Source organism: Oncorhynchus keta, chromosome 30 (genome assembly GCF_023373465.1).
Source record: "Oncorhynchus keta strain PuntledgeMale-10-30-2019 chromosome 30, Oket_V2, whole genome shotgun sequence".
Classification (NCBI taxonomy): domain Eukaryota; kingdom Metazoa; phylum Chordata; class Actinopteri; order Salmoniformes; family Salmonidae; genus Oncorhynchus; species Oncorhynchus keta.
This window is the reverse complement of record NC_068450.1, coordinates 16,512,630-16,532,629: the sequence shown is the minus strand read 5'-3', so window position 1 is coordinate 16,532,629 and position 20,000 is coordinate 16,512,630. Positions and strand designations below refer to the sequence as shown.

At 47.7% G+C, this 20,000-nt stretch overlaps 1 protein-coding gene across 4 annotated transcripts in view; it reads right to left on the bottom strand.

Moving 5' to 3' along the window:
* The window catches only part of LOC118381581 (actin filament-associated protein 1-like 1), an 89,219-nt gene that overhangs the window by 32,666 nt on the left and 36,553 nt on the right, over positions 1-20,000 (bottom strand). For 2 of the 4 annotated variants that reach the window (XM_052487853.1, XM_052487852.1), the window contains exons 2-7: positions 5,097-5,222; positions 3,512-3,610; positions 3,254-3,363; positions 1,401-1,638; positions 142-362; position 1 (exon numbers count right to left, since the gene is read on the bottom strand). The exon at position 1 is cut by the window's left edge and continues 179 nt beyond it. In XM_052487853.1, coding sequence (XP_052343813.1) covers position 1; positions 142-362; positions 1,401-1,638; positions 3,254-3,363; positions 3,512-3,610; positions 5,097-5,222 — 795 coding nt within the window. The remainder of the gene's footprint in view (positions 2-141; positions 363-1,400; positions 1,639-3,253; positions 3,364-3,511; positions 3,611-5,096; positions 5,223-20,000) is intronic. The other 2 variants (XM_052487855.1, XM_052487854.1) reach the window with 1 other exon arrangement.

The window sequence follows — 20,000 nt, the reverse complement described above, 5'->3', positions numbered from 1 at the left end:
ACTGGAGGAGAGAACACAGGGGTTAAGGATTGTGTGTGTGTGTGTGTGTGTGTGTGTGTGTGTGTGTGTGTGTGTGTGTGTGTGTGTGTGTGTGTGTGTGTGTGTGTGTGTGTGTGTGTGTGTGTCTACATGTGTGTGTACCTGTAGCCTGTTGTCCCGTATGACAGTCAGTTGCTTGGCCCACTGTCCAAAGCGTTTCTTTCGCAGCAGGAAGGCACATATCCTACAGTCTCTGACAGGGAGCATGGAGCTCTCATCACTAGGCCAGTGGTGGGTCAGCCTGGACCCTGGTCCTGCTCCCCTTTCCTCTTCATCCTCCTCATATGACTCATAGGAACTACTCAGAGCATCAGAGTCATTGTCTGGGGAGAGGGAGAGGCCAAGAAACTACAGTTAGACAGACCAATCAGAAGAAACTACAGAATGAGACCAATAAACTACAGTTAGACTGAGACCAATCAGAAGAAACTACAGACTGAGACCAATAAACTACAGTTAGACTGAGACCAATGAGAACAAACTACAGACTGAGACCAATAAACTACAGTTAGACTGAGACCAATCAGAAGAAACTACAGGTAGACTGAAACCAATGAGAAGAAACTACAGTTAGAGTGAGACCAATCAGAAGAAACTACAGTTAGACTGAGACCAATGAGAAGAAACTACAGTTAGAGTGAGACCAATCAGAAAAAACGACAGACTGAGACCAATAAACTACAGTTAGACTGAGACCAATCAGAAGAAACTACAGTTAGACTGAAACCAATCAGAAGAAACTACAGTTAGAGTGAGACCAATCAGAAGAAACTACAGTTAGACTGAGACCATTCAGAAGAAACGACAGTTAGACTGAGACCAATCAGAAGAAACTACAGTTAGACTGAGACCAATCAGAAGAAACTACAGTTAGACTGAAACCAATCAGAAGAAACTACAGTTAGACTGAGACCAATCAGAAGAAACTACAGTTAGACTGAGACCATTCAGAAGAAACGACAGTTAGACTGAGACCAATCAGAAGAAACTACAGTTAGACTGAGACCAATCAGAAGAAACTGCAGTTAGACTGAAACCAATCAGAAGAAACTACAGTTAGACTGAGACCAATCAGAAGATACTACAGTTAGAGTGGGACCAATCAGAAGATACTACAGTTAGAGTGAGACCAATCAGAAGAAACTACAGTTAGACTGAGACCAATCAGAAGATACTACAGTTAGAGTGAGACCAATCAGAAGAAACTACAGTTAGACTGAAACCAATCAGAATATACTACAGTTGTCTGTGTTAAGTAATACAATCCTTAAAAAAGGGAGTTGTAACCACACAGACCAGAAGCTATGAATCTGGTCTCGTTGTGGTCCTGTAGGATATGTTTTCTACTACGTTTGACTCACAGGAGTTTTTGCGTTGTCGTCCGAGGATGCAGGTAGAAGGAGAGTTGTTGTCTGCATCCTCATAGTAACCATCCTCTATGGAGTTAGGAGGGCTGGAGCTCCCACGTGTGGTGATGTACTCTGGCTGCTTGCCAGGGCTGAGAGGTACTGCCTCTTCATAGTAAGCCTCAGGAGGGGGGGTGGTGGGCAGGGGCGGAGGGGTCTCTGAGGAGCGGGGGGAGGAGGAGTCTGGACTGCTCTATAGGATAGGTAAACACAGGTACTGCACTTATATGACATATTACATACCAATACACATGTAACCACACATGAAAAACAACCGTTTGTTTGCAATGTTTCTATGAATCACACACACACACGCATGAACGTACACACACACACACACACACTGTGCAAAGCTAGGTCACTTGTAAAATAAGTGTAGAATGGGACTAGACAGGAAACACTCCACCACACCTCAGAATGAGCTCCGAAAGCACTATGGAGGATCAACTAACACTATGGAGGTTCATCAACACAATGGGGGATCAACTAACACTATGGGGGATCATCAACACAATGGGGGATCAACTAACACTATGGGGGATAAACTAACACTATGGGGGATCATCAACACAATGGGGGATCAACTAACACTATGGGGGATCATCAACACAATGGGGGATCATCAACACTATGGGGGATCATCTAACACTATGGAGGATCATCAACACAATGGGGGATCATCAACACAATGGGGGATCATCAACACTATGGGGGATCAACTAACACTATGGAGGATCATCAACACAATGGGGGATCAACTAACACTATGGAGGATCATCAACACAATGGGGGATCATCAACACTATGGAGGATCATCAACACAATGGGGGATCATCAACACAATGGGGGATCATCAACACTATGGGGGATCAACTAACACTATGGAGGATCATCAACACAATGGGGGATCAACTAACACTATGGAGGATCATCAACACAATGGGGGATCATCTAACACTATGGGGGATCATCAACACAATGGGGGATCATCAACACAATGGAGGATCATCAACACAATGGGGGATCAACTAACACTATGGAGGATCATCAACACAATGGGGGATCAACTAACACTATGGGGGATCATCAACACAATGGGGGATCAACTAACACTATGGGGGATAATCTAACACTATGGGGGATCATCAACACAATGGGGGATCAACTAACACTATGGGGGATCATCTAACACTATGGGGGATCATCAACACTATGGGGGATCATCTAACACTATGGGGGTCATCAACACAATGGGGGATCATCTAACACTATGGGGGATCATCAACACAATGGGGGATCAACTAACACTATGGGGGATCATCTAACACTATGGGGGATCATCAACACAATGGGGGATCAACTAACACTATGGGGGATCATCAACACAATGGGGGATAATCTAACACTATGGGGGATCATCAACACAATGGGGGATCAACTAACACTATGGGGGATCATCTAACACTATGGGGGATCATCAACACTATGGGGGATCATCTAACACTATGGGGGGTCATCAACACAATGGGGGATCATCTAACACTATGGGGGATCATCTAACACTATGGGGGATCATCAACACAATGGGGGATCAACTAACACTATGGGGTGTCATCAACACAATGGGGGATCATCTAACACTATGGAGGATCATCAACACAATGGGGGATCAACTAACACTATGGAGGATCATCAACACAATGGGGGATCATCAACACAATGGGGGATCATCAACACAATGGGGGATCATCAACACAATGGGGGTTCATCAACACAGGAACAGTAAATGTGTGTAATGTGTAGCTCACCTGTTTGGAGAGCATTGTGTCAGTGTGTGTGTCAGTGTGTGTCTCTGTGTGTGTGTCCTGCTTCTCTTTCCTGTCCTCTGTCATGTCTTTCAGCTCCCCCAGGTCACAGTCTGGACAGAGGTAGAAGACAGTTAAAGGGAAAGTTCAGCTCACCCTGAAAATGGGCCAGGAGAAACGGTTGTAAAATCTTTAACTTCTCCTTTATTGATGCTCTGGTTGTTCAAATAAAGTTAGTATCGCTCCGAGAACCAAACTCACCAAAGGTCTCAAAGAGGGATTCCACAAAGCTGGTGCCGTGTCTGTAGACTGACGTGTTCATGGACAAGTAGTCTGGTCCTGTCACTGAGACAAAACATGCTGTATAAACACACATTTAGAAAGATATTATATTGTTTGATTTCACTTTATCTGTGATGTCTCTGTTCATATCTGTCTATCTCTGTCTGTATCAGACCTGGGTTCAATTACTATTTGAAATCATTTCGACTTGCCTAATTAGATGAAGGTTAAATAAAAAATGTAATAAAATAATAAAATAAATTCAAGCATCTGTGCTTGAATGAGTTTGCCTGTACAAACCCCCTTCCATCTGGCACTCTGGCAGACTAAAGCAAAAGCTTAAAAGTATTTGAACAATTTCAAATATAATTTGAATCCAGGTCTGGTCTATACCTGTAGCTGTCTGTCAGTAGTCTCCTACCTGTGGGCTGTAGCTGTCTGTCTGTAGTCTCCTACCTGTGGCTGTAGCTGTTTGTCTGTAGTCTCCTACCTGTGGGCTGTAGCTGTTTGTCTGTAGTCTCCTACCTGTGGGCTGTAGCTGTCTGTCTGTAGTCTCCTACCTGTGGCTGTAGCTGTCTGTCTGTAGTCTCCTACCTGTGGCTGTAGCTGTCTGTCTGTAGTCTCCTACCTGTGGGCGATAGCTGTCTATCTGTAGTTTCCTACCTGTGGATGTAGCTGTCTGTCTGTAGTCTCCTACCTGTGGGCTGTAGCTGTCTGTCTGTAGTCCCCTACCTGTGGCCTATAGCTGTCTGTCAGTAGTCTCCTACCTGTGGCTGTAGCTGTCTGTCTGTAGTCTCCTACCTGTGGCTGTAGCTGTCTGTCAGTAGTCTCCTACCTGTGGGCTGTAGCTGTCTGTCTGTAGTTTTCTACCTGTGGCTATAGCTGTCTGTCAGTAGCTTCCTACCTGTGGGCTGTAGCTGTCTGTCAGTAGTTTCCTACCTGTGGGCTGTAGCTGTCTGTCAGTATTCTCCTACCTGTGGGCTGAAGCTGTCTGTCTGTAGTCTCCTACCTGTGGGCTGAAGCTGTCTGTCTGTAGTCTCCTACCTGTGGGCTGTAGCTGTCTGTCAGTAGTTTCCTACCTGTGGGCTGTAGCTGTCTGTCAGTATTCTCCTACCTGTGGCTGTAGCTGTCTGTCTGTAGTCTCCTACCTGTGGCTGTAGCTGTTTGTCTGTAGTCTCCTACCTGTGGCTGTAGCTGTCTGTCTGTAGTCTCCTACCTGTGGCTGTAGCTGTCTGTCTGTAGTCTCCTACCTGTGGCTGTAGCTGTCTGTCAGTAGTCTCCTACCTGTGGGCTGTAGCTGTTTGTCTGTAGTTTCCTACCTGTGGGCTGTAGCTGTCTGTCTGTAGTCTCCTACCTGTGGGCTGTAGCTGTCTGTCAGTAGCCTCCTACCTGTGGGCTATAGCTGTCTGTCAGTAGTCTCCTACCTGTGGGCTGTAGCTGTCTGTCAGTAGTCTCCTACCTGTGGGCTGTAGCTGTCTGTCAGTAGTCTCCTACCTGTGGGCTGTAGCTATCTGTCAGTAGTCTCCTACCTGTGGGCTGTAGCTGTCTGTCAGTAGTCTCCTACCTGTGGGCTGTAGCTGTTTCAGCAGGTTCCTAACAGAGGTCTTCTTCTCCTCAGTAGGAAAGCTCAGAGTCTCGTTGTCCAGCAGCTTCAGCAGGACGTTGAGCTCCGTCACCAGGACATCCATCGCTAAGGAAGTGGTTGAAGGTTAGAGGTCAGGGAGGGAGAGGACAGAGGTCAATCGACCCAGACTAAACAACTTTCTGTTTCTGTCAACAAATATAGACACGTACGCATACCCATGTATCCCTCTCTCACTCTCTCTCTCTCTCTGGTCTATCTCTGTCTCCCCTCATCTCTGTCTCCCCTCATCTCTGTCTCCCCTCATCTCTGTCTCCCCTCATCTCTGTCTCCCCTCATCTCTGTCTCCTCTCATCTCTGTCTCCCCTCATCTCTGTCTCCCCTCATCTCTGTCTCCCCTCATCTCTGTCTTAGTCTCTCACCCCCATCTCTCTGTCTCCCCTCATCTCTGTCTTAGTCTCCCCCCCCCATCTCTCTGTCTCCCCTCATCTCTGTCTTAGTCTGTCTCCCCTCATCTCTGTCTCCCCTCATCTCTGTCTTAGTCTCTCCCCCCATCTCTCTGTCTCCCTCATCTCTGTCTTAGTCTCTCCCCCATCTCTCTGTCTCCCCTCATCTCTGTCTCCCCTCATCTCTGTCTCCCCTCATCTCTGTCTCCCCTCATCTCTGTCTTAGTCTCCCCCCCCCATCTCTCTGTCTCCCCTCATCTCTGTCTTAGTCTCTCCCCCCCATCTCTCTGTCTCCCCTCATCTCTGTCTTAGTCTCTCCCCCCATCTCTCTGTCTCCCCTCATCTCTGACTCCCCTCATCTCTGTCTCCCCTCATCTCTGTCTCCCCTCATCTCTGTCTCCCCTCATCTCTGTCTTAGTCTCTCCCCCATCTCTCTGTCTCCTCTCATCTCTGTCTCCCCTCATCTCTGTCTCCCCTCATCTCTGTCTTAGTCTCCCCCCATCTCTCTGTCTCCCTCATCTCTGTCTTAGTCTCCCCCCATCTCTCTGTCTCCCCTCATATTATCTCTGTCTTAGTCTCCCCCCATCTCTCTGTCTCCCCTCATCTCTGTCTCCCCTCATCTCTGTCTCCCTCATCTCTGTCTCCCTCATCTCTGTCTCCCCTCATCTCTGTCTTAGTCTCTCCCCCATCTCTCTGTCTCCCTCATCTCTGTCTCCCTCATCTCTGTCTTAGTCTCTCCCCCATCTCTCTGTCTCCCCTCATCTCTGTCTTCGTCTCCCCCCCATCTCTCTGTCTCCCCTCATCTCTGTCTTAGTCTCTCCCCCCATCTCTCTGTCTCCCCTCATCTCTGTCTCCCTCATCTCTGTCTTAGTCTCTCCCCCATCTCTCTGTCTCCCTCATCTTTGTCTCCCTCATCTCTGTCTTAGTCTCTGCCCCCATCTCTCTGTCTCCCCTCATTTCTGTCTCCCCTCATCTCTGTCTTAGTCTCTCCCCCATCTCTCTGTCTCCCTCATCTCTGTCTTTGTCTCTCCCCCATCTCTTTGTCTCCCTTCATCTCTGTCTTAGTCTCTCCCCCATCTCTCTGTCTCCCTCATCTCTGTCTTAGTCTCCCCCGATCTCTCTGTCTCCCCTCATCTCTGTCTTAGTCTCTCCCCCCCATCTCTCTGTCTCCCCTCATCTCTGTATCCCCTCATCTCTGTCTTAGTCTCTCCCCCCCATCTATCTGTCTCCCCTCATCTCTGTCTCCCCTCATCTGTCTTAGTCTCTCCCCCCCCATCTCTCTGTATCCCCTCATCTCTGTCTTAGTCTCTCCCCCATCTCTCTGTCTCCCCTCATCTCTGTATCCCCTCATCTCTGTATCCCCTCATCTCTGTCTTAGTCTCTCACCCCATTCTATCTGTCTCCCCTCATCTCTGTCTCCCCTCATCTGTCTTAGTCTCTCCCCCCCATCTCTCTGTCTCCCTTCATCTCTGTCTCCCCTCATCTCTGTCTTAGTCTCTCCCCCCCATCTCTCTGTCTCCCCTAATCTCTGTCTTAGTCTCCCCCCCCATCTCTCTGTCTCCCCTCTTCTCTGTCTTAGTCTCTCCCCCATCTCTCTGTCTCCTTCATCTCTGTCTCCCCTCATCTCTGTCTTAGTCTCTCCCCTCATCTCTCTGTCTCCCTAATCTATGTCTTAGTCTCCCCCATCTCTCTGTCTCCCCTCATCTCTGTCTCCCCTCATCTCTGTCTTAGTCCCCCCATCTCTCTGTCTCCCCTCATCTCTGTCTCCCCTCATCTCTGTCTTAGTCTCTCCCCCCATCTCTCTGTCTCCCCTCATCTCTGTCTCCCCTCATCTCTGTCTTAGTCTCTCCCCCATCTCTCAGTCTCCCTCATCTCTGTCTCCCCTCATCTCTGTCTTAGTCTCTCCCCCTCATCTCTCTGTCTCCCCTCATCTCTGTCTCCCTCATCTCTGTCTTTGTCTCCCCCTCATCTCTCTGTCTCCCCTCATCTCTGTCTCCCCTCATCTCTGTCTTAGTCTCTCCCCCCATCTCTCTGTCTCCCCTCATCTCTGTCTCCCCTCATCTCTGTCTTAGTCTCTCCCCCATCTCTCTGTCTCCCTCATCTCTGTCTCCCCTCATCTCTGTCTTAGTCTCTCCCCCATCTCTCTGTCTCCCTCATCTATGTCTTTGTCTCTCCCCCATCTCTCTGTCTCCCCTCATCTCTGTCTTAGTCTCTCCCCCCATCTCTCTGTCTCCCTCATCTCTGTCTTAGTCTCTCCCCCATCTCTCTGTCTCCCCATCTCTGTCTTAGTCTCCCCCCATCTCTCTGTCTCCCCTCATCTCTGTCTCCCCTCATCTCTGTCTCCCCTCATCTCTGTCTCCCCTCATCTCTGTCTCCCCTCATCTCTGTCTTAGTCTCTCCCCCCATCTCTCTGTATCCTCTCATCTCTGTCTCCCCTCATCTCTGTCTCCCCTCATCTCTGTCTTAGTCTCTCCCCCCATCTCTCTGTCTCCCCTCATCTCTGTCTTCGTCTCCCCCCATCTCTCTGTCTCCCCTCATCTCTGTCTTAGTCTCTCCCCCCATCTCTCTGTCTCCCCTCATCTCTGTCTCCCCTCATCTCTGTCTTAGTCTCTCCCCCCATCTCTCTGTCTCCCCTCATCTTTGTCTCCCCTCATCTCTGTCTTAGTCTCTGCCCCCCATCTCTCTGTCTCCCCTCATTTCTGTCTCCCCTCATCTCTGTCTTAGTCTCTCCCCCCATCTCTCTGTCTCCCCTCATCTCTGTCTTTGTCTCTCCCCCCCATCTCTTTGTCTCCCTTCATCTCTGTCTTAGTCTCTCCCCCCCATCTCTCTGTCTCCCCTCATCTCTGTCTTAGTCTCCCCCGATCTCTCTGTCTCCCCTCATCTCTGTCTTAGTCTCTCCCCCCATCTCTCTGTCTCCCTCATCTCTGTATCCCCTCATCTCTGTCTTAGTCTCTCCCCCCATCTATCTGTCTCCCCTCATCTCTGTCTCCCTCATCTGTCTTAGTCTCTCCCCCATCTCTCTGTATCCCTCATCTCTGTCTTAGTCTCTCCCCCATCTCTCTGTCTCCCCTCATCTCTGTATCCCCTCATCTCTGTATCCCCTCATCTCTGTCTTAGTCTCTCCCCCATCTATCTGTCTCCCTCATCTCTGTCTCCCCTCATCTGTCTTAGTCTCTCCCCCATCTCTCTGTCTCCTTCATCTCTGTCTCCCCTCATCTCTGTCTTAGTCTCTCCCCCCATCTCTCTGTCTCCCTAATCTCTGTCTTAGTCTCCCCCCATCTCTCTGTCTCCCCTCATCTCTGTCTTAGTCTCTCCCCCATCTCTCTGTCTCCTTCATCTCTGTCTCCCCTCATCTCTGTCTTAGTCTCTCCCCCTCATCTCTCTGTCTCCCTAATCTATGTCTTAGTCTCCCCCATCTCTCTGTCTCCCCTCATCTCTGTCTCCCCTCATCTCTGTCTTAGTCCCCCCCCATCTCTCTGTCTCCCCTCATCTCTGTCTCCCCTCATCTCTGTCTTAGTCTCTCCCCCATCTCTCTGTCTCCCCTCATCTCTGTCTCCCCTCATCTCTGTCTTAGTCTCTCCCCCCATCTCTCAGTCTCCCTCATCTCTGTCTCCCCTCATCTCTGTCTTAGTCTCTCCCCCTCATCTCTCTGTCTCCCCTCATCTCTGTCTCCCCTCATCTCTGTCTTTGTCTCCCCCTCATCTCTCTGTCTCCCCTCATCTCTGTCTCCCCTCATCTCTGTCTTAGTCTCTCCCCCATCTCTCTGTCTCCCCTCATCTCTGTCTCCCTCATCTCTGTCTTAGTCTCTCCCCCATCTCTCTGTCTCCCCTCATCTCTGTCTCCCCTCATCTCTGTCTTAGTCTCTCCCCATCTCTCTGTCTCCCCTCATCTATGTCTTTGTCTCTCCCCCATCTCTCTGTCTCCCCTCATCTCTGTCTTAGTCTCTCCCCCATCTCTCTGTCTCCCCTCATCTCTGTCTTAGTCTCTCCCCCATCTCTCTGTCTCCCCTCATCTCTGTCTTAGTCTCTCCCCCCATCTCTCTGTCTCCCCTCATCTCTGTCTCCCCTCATCTCTGTCTTAGTCTCTCCCCCCATCTCTCTGTCTCCCCTCATCTCTGTCTCCCCTCAACTCTGTCTTAGTCTCTCCCCCCATCTCTCTGTCTCCCCTCATCTCTGTCTTTGTCTCTCCCCCATCTCTCTGTCTCCCCTCATCTCTGTCTTAGTCTCTCCCCCCCATCTCTCTGTCTCCCTCATCTCTGTCTTAGTCTCTCCCCCATCTCTCTGTCTCCCCTCATCTCTGTCTCCCTCATCTCTGTCTTAGTCTCTCCCCCCATCTCTCTGTCTCCCCTCATCTCTGTATCCCCTCATCTCTGTCTTAGTCTCTCCCCCCCATCTCTATGTCTCCCCTCATCTCTGTATCCCCTCATCTCTGTCTTAGTCTCTCCCCCCCATCTATCTGTCTCCCCTCATCTCTGTATCCCCTCATCTCTGTCTTAGTCTCTCCCCCCATCTCTCTGTCTCCCTCATCTCTGTATCCCCTCATCTCTGTCTTAGTCTCTCCCCCATCTCTCTGTCTCCCCTCATCTCTGTCTTAGTCCCCCCCCATCTCTCTGTCTCCCCTCATCTCTGTCTCCCCTCATCTCTGTCTTAGTCTCTCCCCCCCATCTCTCTGTCTCCCCTCATCTCTGTCTTAGTCTCTCCCCCCCATCTCTCTGTCTCCCCTCATCTCTGTCTCCCCTCATCTCTGTCTTAGTCTCTCCCCCCATCTTTCTGTCTCCCCTCATCTCTGTCTTAGTCCCCCCATCTCTCTGTCTCCCCTCATCTCTGTCTTAGTCTCTCCCCACCATCTCTCTGTCTCCCCTCATCTCTGTCTTAGTCTCTCCCCCCCATCTCTCTGTCTCCCCTCATCTCTGTCTTAGTCTCCCCCCCCCATCTCTCTGTTTCTCTCAGGGGTAGGGGAAACCCAGTACTGCACTTACATACATCCAATACGTAGATACATAACGTCATGATGTTTATGAAGTCAGCTTTTTAGGTGTATGTAATTCAGATGTTGGTGTGTGAGGTGGGACTAAGCCGCTCCCTGTTTTCAGAACAATAATAATAATAATATATGCCATTTAGCAGACGCTTTTATCCAAAGCAAATGTGTACATACATTCTACGTATGAGTGAAAATAAACCTTAAGCTCTGCAAGCAGGTTTATGTTCCTGAGAGCAGGTCTGTGAACTGTGTGTGTGGGTGGGTATTTGTGTGTTTGTGTGTGTATGTGTGCCTGTGTGTGTGTGTCTGTGTGATCGTGAATCATATGGAGCCTGAACCGACAGACACAGTGACCTAGACTACCCATGAGCTCAATTTACAGCCCTACCCCAGCTCTCTCTCTCTCTCTCTCTCTCTCTCTCTCTCTCTCTCTCTCTCTCTCTCTCTCTCTCTCTCTCTCTCTCTCTCTCTCTCTCTGGTCCATCTCTTTCTCCACTTCTCTCTCTCTCAATTCAATTTCAATTCAATTTCAATGTTCAATATAAGGGCTGTATTGGCATGGGAAGCATATGTTTACATTGCCAAAGTCAATTAAACATTCATAAAAAATAACAGTAAACATGACACTCACAGAAGTACATTACACTCACAGAAGTACATTACACTCACAGAAGTACATTACACTCACAGAAGTACATTACACTCCCAGAAGTACATTACACTCCCAGAAGTACATTACACTCACAGAAGCACATTACACTCCCAGAAGTACATTACACTCACAGAAGCACATTACACTCACAGAAGTACATTACACTCCCAGAAGTACATTACACTCACAGAAGCACATTACACTCACAGAAGTACATTACACTCACAGAAGTACATTACACTCACAGAAGCACATTACACTCCCAGAAGTACATTACACTCACAGAAGTACATTACACTCACAGAAGTTCCAAAAGAATAAAGACATTTCATATGATGTGTATATACAATGTTGTAATGATTTGCAAATAGTTACAGTACAAAAGGGAAAATAAATAAACATAAATATGGGTTGTATTGACAATGGTGTTTGTTCTTCACTGGTTGACCTTTTCTTGTAACAACAGGTCACAAATCTTTCTATGATGGCATATGATTTGGTTGGGTCTAATTGTGCTGCTGTCTGGGGCTCTGTGGGGTGTGTTTGTGTTTGTGAACAGAGCCCCAGGACTAGCTTGCTTATGGGACTCTTCTCCAGGTTTAACTCTCTGGTTTGGGAATCGCTTTCTTTTAGGTGGTTGTAGAAGTTAACGTCTCTTTTCTGGATTTGGATTGATATTTTACGTTGTACACTGAGGATATTTATGCAGAATTCTTCATGCAGAGTCTCAATTTGGTGTTTGTCCCATTTCGTGAATTCTTGGTTGGTGAGTGGACCCCAGAACCATAAAGGGCAATGGGTTCTCTCTCTCTCTCTCTCTCTCTCTCTCTCTCTCTCTCTCTCTCTCTCTCTCTCTCTCTTTCTCTCTCTCTCTCTCTCTCTCTCTCTCTCTCTCTCTCTCTCTCTCTCTCTCTCTCTCTCTCTCTCTCTCTGGTAGTGGAAACCCAGATGTCCATACGATGGCTGTGAGAAACAGTGGTCTAGGCCAAGACATCTCTCCCCCTCTCATCACACACAGTGGAGTAAATAGGCGTGCTGTGCCTGAACTGATTTGATATGCCAGCTACTCAGACAATGTGTGAGGATGTCCATGTTTCATTAAGATGGAAGAGAATCGGATTGGTAGAGAAGCAAGCTGTTACATATACACACACACACACGCCTACACACACACGCATGCCCACACACACACGCATGCCCACACACACGCATGCCCACACACACACGCATGCCCACACACACACGCATGCCCACACACACACGCATGCCCACACACACATGCATGCCCACAGACGCATGCCCACACACACGCATGCCCACACTCATACTCTCTGGCCAGTTGTTCTCTGCAGATTCATATGATAATTGCCTGGCAGTAGGTTGTTAAGCCCAGAGGAAGGCCCACATCAGGAAACCAGTCTTCAGTAAGGGAGCAACACTGTTCAGACACACAAAAGACACAAACACTCACACACACACGACCGGTCAGTTTTCTCTGGTTTCTCATTGGTGATTATAAAATGGTTGGTTCGATCCCTGAATGCTGATTGGCTGACAGCCGTGATATATCAGACCGTGTGCCATGGGTATGACTAAACGTATTTTTATAGCTCTTATTACATTGGTAAACAGTTATAATAGCAATAAGGCACATCAGGGCTTTGTGGTATATGACCAATATACCACGACTAAGTACTGTGTCCTAAGAACAGCCCTTAGCCGTGGTATATTGGCCATATACCACACATCCCCCGCCGTATTGCTTAGTTATATCATGATTACTCACTCTGTGTCCCAAATGGCAAAAATATCCTTTATGTAGTGCACTACTTCTGAACAGAGTCCTATGGGTTCTGGTAAAACATAGTGCTCTACTTCTGAACAGAGTCCTATGGGTTCTGGTAAAACATAGTGCACTACTTCTGAACAGAGTCCTATGGGTTCTGGTAAAACATAGTGCTCTACTTCTGAACAGAGTCCTATGGGTTCTGGTAAAACATAGTGCTCTACTTCTGAACAGAGTCCTATGGGTTCTGGTAAAACATAGTGCTCTACTCTGAACAAGTCCTATGAACAGAGTCCTATGGGTTCTGGTAAAACATAGTGCTCTACTTCTGAACAGAGTCCTATGGGTTCTGGTAAAACATAGTGCTCTACTTCTGAACAGAGTCCTATGGGTTCTGGTAAAACATAGTGCACTACTTCTGAACAGAGTCCTATGGGTTCTGGTAAAACATAGTGCTCTACTTCTGAACAGAGTCCTATGGGTTCTGGTAAAACATAGTGCTCTACTTCTGAACAGAGTCCTATGGGTTCTGGTAAAACATAGTGCTCTACTTCTGAACAGAGTCCTATGGGTTCTGGTAAAACATAGTGCTCTACTTCTGAACAGAGTCCTATGGGTTCTGGTAAAACATAGTGCTCTACTTCTGAACAGAGTCCTATGGGTTCTGGTAAAACATAGTGCACTACTTCTGAACAGAGTCCTATGGGTTCTGGTAAAACATAGTGCTCTACTTCTGAACAGAGTCCTATGGGTTCTGGTAAAACATAGTGCTCTACTTCTGAACAGAGTCCTATGGGTTCTGGTAAAACATAGTGCTCTACTTCTGAACAGAGTCCTATGGGTTCTGGTAAAACATAGTGCTCTACTTCTGAACAGAGTCCTATGGGTTCTGGTAAAACATAGTGCTCTACTTCTGAACAGAGTCCTATGGGTTCTGGTAAAACATAGTGCTCTACTTCTGAACAGAGTCCTATGGGTTCTGGTAAAACATAGTGCACTACTTCTGAACAGAGTCCTATGGGTTCTGGTAAAACATAGTGCTCTACTTCTGAACAGAGTCCTATGGGTTCTGGTAAAACATAGTGCTCTACTTCTGAACAGAGTCCTATGGGTTCTGGTAAAACATAGTGCTCTACTTCTGAACAGAGTCCTATGGGTTCTGGTAAAACATAGTGCACTACTTCTGAACAGAGTCCTATGGGTCAGACCGTATGGGTATGACTAAACATGTATTTTTACTGCTCTTGTTACATTGGTGAACCTGGTCCGGGTATCCTGGAAGGACCTGTATGCTCTTGTTGGCTGGCCCTCACTACATATTTGTCGCCAAACCCACTGGCTCGAGGTCATCTATAACTCTTTGCTAGGTAAAGCCCCGCCTTATCTCAGCTCACTGGTCTCCATAGCAACACCCACCCGTAGCACGCACTCCAGCAGGTATATTTCTCTGGTCATCCCCAAAGCCAACACTTCCTTTGGCCGCCTTTCCTTCCAGTTCTCTGCTGCCAATGACTGGAATGAATTGCAAAAATCAATCTGGAGTCTTATATCTCCCTCTCTAACTTCAAGCATCAGCTGTTAGAGCAGCTTACCGATCAATGTACCTGTACACAGCCAGTCTGTAAATAGCCCACCCAACTACCTCATCCCCATATTGTTACTTATCCTCTTGCTCTTTTGCACCCCAGTATCTCTACTTGCACATCATCATCTGCACATCTATCACTCCAGTGTTAATGCTAAATTGTAATTATTTTGTCTCTATGGCCTATTTATTGCCTTTACCTCCCTACTCTTCCACATTTGCACACACTGTACATATATTTTTCTATTGTGTTATTGACTGTATGTTTGTTTATGTGTAACTCCGTGTTGTTGTTTTTGTCGCACTGCTTTGCTTTATCTTGACCAGGTCGCAGTTGTAAATGAGAACTTGTTCTCAACTGGCCTACCTGGTTAAATAAAGGTGAAATTAAATAAAAAACACATATAAAATAGAGCCAGCATTTAGTTACACACATAGCAGACATGTTAACATGCTTTCTGAGATGCAGATAAAGTCAGATGACCCAGTGTCAAACCCACTGGGTCAAACATGAACAGATTGAGTTCCTGAACCAGGGCACCTCAGCAGTGAAACAGATTGAGTTCCTGAACCAGGGCATCTCAGCAGTGAAACAGATTGAGTTCCTGAACCAGGGCATCTCAGCAGTGAAACAGATTGAGTTCCTGAACCAGGGCATCTCAGCAGTGAAACAGATTGAGTTCCTGAACCAGGGCATCTCAGCAGTGAAACAGATTGAGTTCCTGAACCAGGGCATCTCAGCAGTGAAACAGATTGAGTTCCTGAACCAGGGCATCTCAGCAGTGAAACAGATTGAGTTCCTGAACCAGGGCATCTCAGCAGTGAAATAGATTGAGTTCCTGAACCAGGGCACCTCAGCAGTGAAACAGATTTAGTTCCTGAACCAGGGCATCTCAGCAGTGAAACAGATTTAGTTCCTGAACCAGGGCATCTCAGCAGTGAAATAGATTGAGTTCCTGAACCAGGGCATCTCAGCAGTGAAACAGATTGAGTTCCTGAACCAGGGCACCTCAGCAGTGAAACCAATTGAGTTCCTGAACCAGGGCATCTCAGCAGTGAAACCAATTGAGTTCCTGAACCAGGGCATCTCAGCAGTGAAACCAATTGAGTTCCTGAACCAGGGCACCTCAGCAGTGAAACCAATTGAGTTCCTGAACCAGGGCATCTCAGCAGTGAAACCAATTGAGTTCCTGAACCAGGGCATCTCAGCAGTGAAACCAATTGAGTTCCTGAACCAGGGCACCTCAGCAGTGAAACCAATTGAGTTCCTGAACCAGGGCATCTCAGCAGTGAAAGAGATTGAGTTCCTGAACCAGGGGGCCTCAGCAGTGAAACATATTTAGTTCCTGAACCAGTGGGCCTCAACAGTGAAACAGATTTAGTTCCTGAACCAGTGGGCCTCAACAGTGAAACACAAAGACACTATTTGTTAATGATACACCTCCTACAAGATACACACACTTCCTCACTCACTCCTCACAGCTGCAGGGCACGCCCACCAGTGTGTGTGTGTGTTTATGTATAGTCACCGAAAAAAGGATTTGTTGAAATGCAGCCTCCCACCAAACAAAGAGAATCCTGCCCCAGTCCATGACCTATATCTGGCCCAGGCAGGAAACATGGACCAAGTGGGGAGATAATCTGGTCCAACGAGCTAACTGTGAAAAATAGGGAGGGAAAGAGATGGAGAGAGAGAGAGCCTGCCAAGTCAACCAAACGCTTGTCTTTTCTGGGACTCACCCTCGATAGAGGAAGGGAAGTGAACTAATTCAAGGAGGGAGAGGGGGAGAGAGAGAGAGAGAGAGAGAGAGAGAGAGAGAGAGAGAGAGAGAGAGAGAGAGAGAGAGAGAGAGAGAGAGGGAGGGCAGCAACATGCTGGACAATATTTCCCAAAGGCCTTGTCATCAATCTTGTCAAATACCAACACTGTTTGCCAGTATAAGGAAGACCAACAAAGGAAAAACCCTTAATAACAGCATTAGCCTGAGAAAAAAGTCAGAATACACTGCAATGCCAAGCATGAAGAACACCTCCCTATTTGAATACTCAATGACCTATGTTATTACTACCCCATTATCAATCACATAAACCAACCAGGATGATCTCTCCACTGCCAGTTGGAGCTTGGTGTGGACTGTCTATCTGTCTGTTTGTCTGGATAAGTGTAACCGGTGTGAAATGGCTCGTTGATCTTCCTGTCCAGGTTGGCGCCCCTCCACAGGTTTGTGCCGTGGGGGAAATCTTTGTGGGCTATACTCGGCCTTGTCTCAGGATAGTAAGTTGGTGGTTGAAGATATCCCTCCAGTGATGTGGGGAATGTGCTTTGGCAAAATGGGTGGGGTTATATCCTGCCTGTTTGGCCCTGTCCGGGGGTATCGTCGGATGGGGCCACAGGGTCTCCTGACCACTCCTGTCTCAGCCTCCAGTATTTATGCTGCAATAGTTTATGTGTCGGGGGCTAGGGTCAGTCTGTTGTATCTGGAGTATTTCTCCTGTCTTAACCGGTGTCCTGTGTGAATTTAAGTATGATCCCTCTAACTCTCTCTCTCTCTCTCTCTCTCTCTCTCTCTCTCTCTCTATCTCTGCCCCTCTGCCCCGTCTCTCTCTCTCTCTCTCTCTATCTCTGCCCCTCTGCCCCGTCTCTCTCTCTCTCTCTCTCTCTCTCTCTCTCTCTCTCTCTCTCTCTCTCTCTCTCTCTCTCTCTATCTCTGCCCCTCTGCCCCTCTGCCTCTCTCTCTCTCTCTCTCTCGCTCTCTCTCTCTCTCTCTCTCTCTCTCTCTCTCTCTCTCAATCTCAATTCAATTCAATTCAAGGGCTTTATTGGCATGGGAAACATGTGTTAACATTGCCAAAGCAAGTGAGGTAGACAACATACAAAGTGAATATATAAAGTGAAAAACAACAAAAATTAACAGTAAACATTACACATACAACAGTTTCAAAACAGTAAAGACATTACAAATGTCATATTATATATATATATATATATATACACATATATACACAATGTACAAATAATTAAAGGACACAAGATAAAATAAATAAGCATAAATATGGGTTGTATTTACAATGGTGTTTGTTCTTCACTGGTTGCCCTTTTCTCGTGGCAACAGGTCACAAATCTTGCTGCTGTGATGGCACACTGTGGAATTTCACCCAGTAGGTATGGGAGTTTTTCAAAATTGGATATGTTTTCGAATTCTTTGTGGATCTGTGTGATCTGGGGAAATATGTCTCTCTAATATGGTCATACATTGGGCAGGAGGTTAGGAAGTGCAGCTCAGTTTCCACCTCATTTTGTGGGCAGTGAGCACATAGCCTGTCTTCTCTTGAGAGCCATGTCTGCCTACGGCGGCCTTTCTCAATAGCAAGGCTATGCTCACTGAGTCTGTACATAGTCAAAGCTTTCCTTAATTTTGGGTCAGTCACAGTGGTCAGGTATTCTGCCGCTGTGTACTCTCTGTGTAGGGCCAAATAGCATTCTAGTTTGCTCTGTTTTTTTGTTAATTCTTTCCAATGTGTTAAGTAATTATCTTTTTGTTTTCTCATGATTTGGTTGGGTCTAATTGTGCTGTTGTCTCTCTCTCTCTCTCTTTCTCTGCCCCTCTGCCCCGTCTCTCTCTCTCTCTCTCTCTCTCTCTCTCTCTCTCTCTCTCTCTCTCTCTCTCTCTCTCTCTCTCTCTCTCACTCTCTCTCTCACTCTCTCACTCTCTCTCACTCTCTCTCTCACTCTCTAAGGATCTGAGCCCTAGGACCATGCCACTGGACTAACTGGCCTGATGACTCCTTTCTGTCCCAAGTCCACCTGGTCGTGATGCTGCTCCAGTTTCAACTGTTCTGCCTGCGGCTATGGAACCCTGTCCTATTCACCTGACTTTCTACCTTGTCCCAGACCTGTTGTTTTAAACTTTCTAGAATGCTCTGAATGATCGGCTATGAAAAGCCAACTGACATTTACTCCTGAGGTGCTGACCTGTTGCACCCTCGACAACCACTGTGATTATTATTATCTGACCCTGCCTGGTCATCAATGAACATTTGAACATCTTGGCCATGTTCTGTTATAATCTCCACCCGGCAGAGCCAGAAGAGGATTGGCCCACCTCTCATAGCCTGGATTCTCTCTCGGTTTCTTTCTAGGTTCCAGCCTTTTTAGGGAGTTTTTCCTAGGTGCTTCTACACCTGCATTTCTTACTGTTTGGGGTTTTAGGCTGGGTTTCTGTTCAGCACTTTGTGGCATCAGCTGATGTAAGAAGGGCTTTATAAATACATATGATTGATTGATAGTTAGCGGGGTGCGAGCTAATAGCATTTCAATTGGTGACGTCACTCACTCAGTGACCTTGAAGAGCCGTGGCTTTTGTGGAGCGATGGGTAATGATGCCTCGTGGGGGGCAGTTGTTGATGTGTGCAGAGGGTCCCTGGTTCGAGCCCAGGTAGGGGTGAGGAGAGGGACGGAAGCAACACTGTTACATAAGGATAGAACCAGCATCGACTCAATCTGTTTCCCACCAATCCAAAGGATCACAATCCCTTAAATTTAGCTGCACCTGTGTGTGTGTGTGTGTGTGTGTGTGTGTGTGTGTGTGTGTGTGTGTGTGTGTGTGTGTGTGTGTGTGTGTGTGTGTGTGTGTGTGTGTGTGTGTGTGTGTGTGTGTGTGTGTGTGTGTGTGTGTGTGTGTGTGTGTGTGTGTGTGTGTGTGTGTGTGTGTGTGTGTACCCACGCCAAGACAAACAGGGAGGGGAGAGAGGTGTCCATGCATTCCACCCCAGGGGAAACACACACAGGCTCTGAGCTGATAATGCCACATCAAAACAAGGTGGGGGGGACGAGAGCTTTAGTGTTGAGATCAAAACCAGCTGCATCAACAAAGATATGCCTCATAACAGAGATCAGCAGTAGAGTTGTAGTAGACTGGTAGTTCTCAGTCTATTTTATGACATTGTTGGAAGAGCCGTATTGTATCCGGAACACAGCCATAAAGAGAAAGACCTTCATAAGCATTTCAAAGCAGAGACAGAGGCTCAGAGACAGAGGCTCAGAGACAGAGGCTCAGAGACGGAGGCTCAGAGACAGAGGCTCAGAGACAGAGGCTCAGAGACGGAGGCTCAGAGACAGAGGCTCAGAGACGGAGGCTCAGAGACAGAGGCTCAGAGACGGAGGCTCAGAGACAGAGGCTCAGAGACGGAGGCTCAGAGACAGAGGCTCAGAGACAGAGGCTCAGAGACGGAGGCTCAGAGACGGAGGCTCAGAGACAGAGGCTCAGAGACAGAGGCTCAGAGACAGAGGCTCAGAGACGGAGGCTCAGAGACAGAGGCTCAGAGACGGAGGCTCAGAGACAGAGGCTCAGAGACGGAGGCTCAGAGACAGAGGCTCAGAGACAGAGGCTCAGAGACAGAGGCTCAGAGACAGAGGCTCAGAGACAGAGGCTCA